General features: G+C 36.6%; 1 protein-coding gene across 2 annotated transcripts in view; it reads left to right on the top strand.

The window, feature by feature from the left end:
* The window catches only part of FAF1 (Fas associated factor 1), a 320,478-nt gene extending 316,667 nt beyond the window's left edge, over positions 1 to 3,811 (top strand). The window contains exon 19 of one of the 2 annotated variants that reach the window (XM_034778048.1): positions 1,574 to 3,811. In XM_034778048.1, the coding sequence (XP_034633939.1) occupies positions 1,574 to 1,657 (84 nt within the window). In that variant the 3' untranslated portion in view covers positions 1,658 to 3,811. The remainder of the gene's footprint in view (positions 1 to 1,573) is intronic. The other variant, XM_034778049.1, reaches the window with a different exon arrangement.
* The last annotated feature ends 2,189 nt before the right edge of the window (positions 3,812 to 6,000 follow it).

The raw sequence follows: 6,000 nt of genomic DNA on the forward strand, positions 1-6,000 counted from the left end.
GCTATAAAATTAAACGGATACATCAAAGTAGGTAGATACAATATTTTACTATTTTAAAAAAAATCTGTTTTCCTAATCCAGTCTTTGAAATTTTGAAAACAAATTTTTCAGTTCAGTTTGTAATTGCATTTTAAAACTTCTAGTATACCAGGATTGATAAGAGAAGCATACCATACCCAAACTGCATTCAAGGCAGAAATGAAAATTAAATACACTAGGTGTTAATTATAGTAATTTCTAATACCTGACACACTTGGGACCCTAATATGTCACTGATTCTATTTTTCTAGCATTTATTTCTATTAAAAGTACTCCTTAAAAACCAGTGGCATGATATGATCATAGGTAAAACACTTCTTGCTTCTAAATAAGGCTTGCCTGTATGCATTTGTCATTGCTGTTTTAGCATAATGCTAATAATACAGTACTCATGAACATACCCTCAATAACAAACCAGTGTGCATGTGCAAAGAAAGAAGTAAAAAATGGGTTAGCAAACAGAACTAAAGTTCAAACTATCAATGAATTATTTCAAACAAAGTAAAAAGTAGTGTTTAAATATTTATAGCAAAACCTTGCCATTGTCCTTTTAAATGCCACAGTGGTGTTATACAAATCTGGATGTTGCAACATACAAATGTTTGATTCAGAAGGCTGGGCTCTCCTCTCCACTATTTTGTGTATGTGAAACATTTCAGTAGGAGGTATTTGCTGGTAAACTTCATAGCTCTAGAGACTGAGCCTAAATGCATGGATCAAGCCCATATGTAGGACAGTTTCCAAAGCACTTGAGCACATACTACATTTCAGTAAAGCACTTAAGTACATGCTTAAGTTTCACTGAAGTTACTTCAATGGAGCTTGAATGCTTTGTTGGACAGGGATGAGATTACTCACAGTTTAAAGTGAAAGCCAGTTGTAGTTGAAGGTGCTCAAAGCTTTAAGAGCCAATTTTTAAAGCCATTTAGGAACCTAAAGATGCAAATAGGTGCATAGTGGGGTTTTCAAAAGCGCTCAGGCACCTAATTCCCAGTGCTTAGCTAGATGCCTAGGTGTGACAATCCCACTACCTGCCTATCTGCATCTTTAGGTTCCTAAATGCCATTAAAAATCTGGCCCTTAATGCTTTGCTGAACCAGGGCTCAAATGAATAAAATATAAAGCCAATCCTACATTCTTGCACACTTAAATCTCCCCTTGAAGTAAGTGGGCATTTAGGATGCATGTGAGCTTGTAGTCTTTTCGTGTCTCTCACCTTCACCCCCAGTGTTCCAGTAATCCTTTCAGAATGACATCCACTGTGACAAAAACAGAGATCTTCATACTGAAGATGATGAGGGAAAGTAAACAACTTTTCTCTGAGCAAATGTGTAGCATCTGTTGAATCTGTTCTTTCACCAATGTACTGGGAATGCACAGAGCTCCCATTAGCCCTAATGGGAATTACCTTTGTGAATCCCCCAGGCAGAAATCAAAACTGCTCCCCAATGAACATTAATCTATACTCCTAAAAATATACAGTTCAAAGGAAATCTTATACATGTCTTTTCAGATTTCTTTTTTATCTTTACAGGTGACTCAGTTGGATCCAAATAAATCATTACTGGAGGTAAAACTGTATCCTCAAGAAACCCTTTTCCTAGAGGCAAAAGAATAGATCAGAACAGATTGCAGGACTCGTAATCCTTTGATAAGACAGAGGCACAGCGTTGGGAGAAAGGCTTCTAGCAAAACCACCTTCTACTATCATCCAATTCAATGCAGTGTCACAACTCTGCCTCTTGCAAGAATCCTGAAAAAAAGAATAAACCTAGCTACTTAAAGTTTCACATACATGAGTATATGTTTCCAACCTCGTTTAAATGAGCAGAGGATAATATTCTGTTATGAACACGGAACATTACGATTCTGTTGCTCACTTCTCATCTGGCTTTTGTTCTAATTAATGCACTGTTAAAATGTGAGTGATTGTTAAGTAGAATTTTTACTCCTCAAATGCCCCTTTTTCACCAAGAAATCTTGGACATTTCTGCCTGTACTTTTGACACTAGAATGCTGTATATTTGATATCTCGCTGAGCCAGCACTCTCATATATATGCATTTTACTCTGTGTTTGAATTTCTACTTTGCCACCTAATTTGAAAAGGCAGAAAAAATTAAATGGGACATTCTCAAACATGGAAATTTAACAGTATTATAGTAGAAAGCATATAATTTTTGTTGGTACTTTCTGACTTCTTTGATAAGATGTAAGGTTTTGTTTGAAGAATATAGTTTGACATATATGCAAGATATTTATTTTCTGGTTCTGCTTTGGGTCTTGATTCTAATTCAGTTTAGGAAGTATTTTCCATTACATTGCAGTGTGTGAAACTGCTTATTGCATGATGTGAATATTTAAATAATGTTAGAAATGGGCCAGTACCAGAAACCTGGTATCTTGCCAACACTTCAGGAAGCAGCTGATATTGAGTATCAGCTGTTAAAAATCTTTCAAATACCAGATACAAAAGTTCTCTATTCCTCATTGTGGAAGAAATGGTAGTTCCCATTTTTGCATTTTTCCTTCTTTCTGGCACTTGTTTGTATCCTATTACTCTGCTGTTTTTAAAGCACCTTGTTTGTTTCACCAAATGATAAATATCTAAAGAGATGGTGTAATAAGAAATCTGCCTTATTATTGCACACTTTTTTGACATTTTAACGAGATTACTGATCCCGTCTCAGATCAACAAATTCTAGTTCCATTGTCTGAAATGTATGAACCAACTATCTGGTATCTGATATGGACAAAATTTGGTACCTTATGTACCTAAACCATAGAATGAGCATACTGAAGGTTCAGACCATAACATACACTTGATGCCTAAACCTGCATCGAAACACTTTTGATCTGCTTTTTGTTTTATTCCTGGGCTTACTGTATAGTGCACAGGAGCACTACAGAAACATCAGCTGCTAATCAAACTACTTGGAATATTATTTTTCACATTCTGTTTATACGTAACTCATGTTCTTTACCGTAGCAGATCGAATCCCAATTTGAACATTTTATACTAATCAGAAACTAACTGTACACACCTTCAGTCTTTTTTTTTTTTCTTTTGGAGGAATGGAGATCTAAAATTAATGTATGACTATTATTAGGGTGTTAGTAAAGCTGATATATTGTTACCTACCAAAAAATGCAAACTTCAGAGTGGGGAAAGCCTTACTGTATCTTTATGATAATTCTGTAATTAATAATGCACACAGCACATACTTTTAGAAGTGATGTATTCATGACAAGCTAAAGGTTTGGATGTGTAAGCAAATTTTAATCATCTGCAGTCCACAACACACACAATAGCAGCCAAATGAAAGGCAAATGTAAATGTAATGGAGAGCTAAATGCAGACACTTCATTCTAAACCTTTGTACTGCTTCACGAGAAAAGCAAAACAAAACAAAAGCGGACACTACATCTATTAAATCTAAATTTAACACAGGTTGCAAACTGGGGTGACTTTGTTTGCACAATCACAGTAACTTACACAGCAGACATTTCAAAGTGATGCTTTAGCTTCCCCTCCTCCCCCAATTAGCTCGTCATTGTTAAATTGACTATTAAAGAAAGGAGTTGCTGAAATATCGCTGCACGTAGCAGAGTGACCTTTCAGTTAACTTTTTATATTTAATCTGTTCTGTTTAACTTTTGTTTGATCTCATCATGCTGTTTTCTCTCATTCAACTTTATTTCTGTATTTTGACTATATATTCTTTGATACTAATTTCATAAAGTTATTAAATGTGGCTTGAATATTTGTTGAATCTGTTGAAGTCAATGCTGCTGGTTTTTTTCCTAACATTTGTTTTGAGTTTCTTCTCATTTTATTCATACCACAAAATACACTGGCATCATCAAAACGTGGTGGTGATAATTAAAACCGTTCTAAGTGGTGGTATTGCAGCCCTCTTCTGGTATATAAAACATCATCCTGCAAGAATGCAAATATATCTATTTCAACAAAATGTTTGATTTCAGTTCTAAGAGACATTGGGCCTCATTTTGAGAAGCAGCCTCCTGGGTTTGAGACCCCTTTCCAGATTAGGTCCATTATGCAAATTGATCCAGTGTGGAAACATGAATATCCTATGCATGATTTTCTGCTGTCCTAAACTAACCATAGTATTCACATCATCTGCTCTGCTGGTGCGGTTAATTCACCAATCATTATTCAGACTAATTTTGTTATGCAACATTACCTAAAACTGTTACAATGTACTATGGAGCATATCTCTGATTCTGCTTTTATATCTTCAGCTCCCTCATATTAATGGATTATCATTAATGCATTCGTATTAAATCTTAATGAATTATTGTTAATTAATGGAATCCTGTCACAAAATATTGGCTTTAACTATTAACCCTCTAAACATTATGGAGAAGGTGGCGCTCTCTCTGCGCTTCTTAGGAAACTTCCTGCTTTTGGCATTGCTGCTCTAATCACATTAGAGATTATGCAAAAGCCAAGTGTTTCATCGGTATTCTCTTCATCTGCACTCTTACATTTAGTGAGGGTGGGTTTTTTATGAAACTATTTTTTCTTAATGTAGCAGAACAGGCCTTTGGCTTTCATAAACTGTACCTTTTCCGTGACATTAGAAACATAAAATAAATTTGTAGTTACAATAATGTTTCTACTAAAATGTACTTGATCTGTGTTTAAAACAGTGTATGCTTTCACTATTCCTATCTATGTGGGAGAGAAACATAGTTACCAAGTCTATATACCTGAGATAAATTTTGCAGAGATTATATAGCGTCTGAGAACTACCCAGTGAATTCCTAGTTACTGTTAACTGTTCTTACTTTGTTTTTGACCAGTGTCAGCAATTAGCGTGAGACTTTCATTACTCCACAAGTCTCTCTCAAAATGAGTATGCTTAAGTTTTCTCCATTATGGCTATTTGTATAGTACAGTCTATCAATTTTAACTTTAATTTACCAATTGTTCCCTAGTCTTGGATGGAGGGGTTTTGTAAGCATGCATTGGAAACATTAAAGTAATCTTAACTGAAAACTCTTAATGAGTAAAAAGCATTCCTGGCTCATCAATATCATCATTCTCTAAACAATTTTAAGTCTAATGAATCAATTGATCAATCCATTCTTTTCTTGATTGATTCAATTCCCTTAATCTCTAGCTAACTTTCTTAGTTCTCAATCAGTGGCACAACTTTGACCTCCAGTCCTGAACAACCACAGGCATCTGAGCTTTCAAACCCATCTCCCTTATTAGTGACACAGGATCAAAGATAATGGAGCTCCTTCACTAGCTTCTGTTCCTCCTCCCCTCCCCCCCCCCAAAGACACACATCCACAGCATGTACCAAATGAGTGCCCTTGAGAGAACTGACCTGAGTTATAGGCCTGGTCCCCACTAAGCCCCCACTTCGGACTAAGGTACGCAAATTCAGCTACGTTAATAACGTAGCTGAATTCGAAGTACCTTAGTCCGAACTTACCGCGGGTCCAGACACGGCAGGAAGGCTCCCCCGTCGATGCCGCATACTCCTCTCGGCGAGCTGGAGTACCGGCGTCGACGGCGAGCACTTCCAGGATCGATTTATCGTGTCTTAACCAGACGCGATAAATCGATCCCAGAACATCGATTTCCTGCCGCCGGACCCTCCGGTAAGTGAAGACGTACCCTCAGTCACACTGTTGGGTCCAAACATTTAGAACGGAGCTGTTCAAGGCTCCTTTGCACCTTCATTTGTCCCCATTCTCTCTACAAAGCCTACTCATTTATATAAGGAAGAGTTGTGTTACACAGTGATATAGTAGCTTAAATTTTGAATATATCTCAGCACTTTCTGATACAGTAACTCCCCACTTAACATCCTCTTGCTTAAAGTTGTTTTGATCTTACATCCCTGCTCAAATACAGAACATGCTCCATTTAAAGTTGTGCAATGCTTCGCTATAACGTTGTTTGGCTGCCTGCTTTGTCTAC

Source organism: Trachemys scripta, chromosome 8 (assembly GCF_013100865.1).
Source record: "Trachemys scripta elegans isolate TJP31775 chromosome 8, CAS_Tse_1.0, whole genome shotgun sequence".
NCBI lineage: Eukaryota > Metazoa > Chordata > Testudines > Emydidae > Trachemys > Trachemys scripta.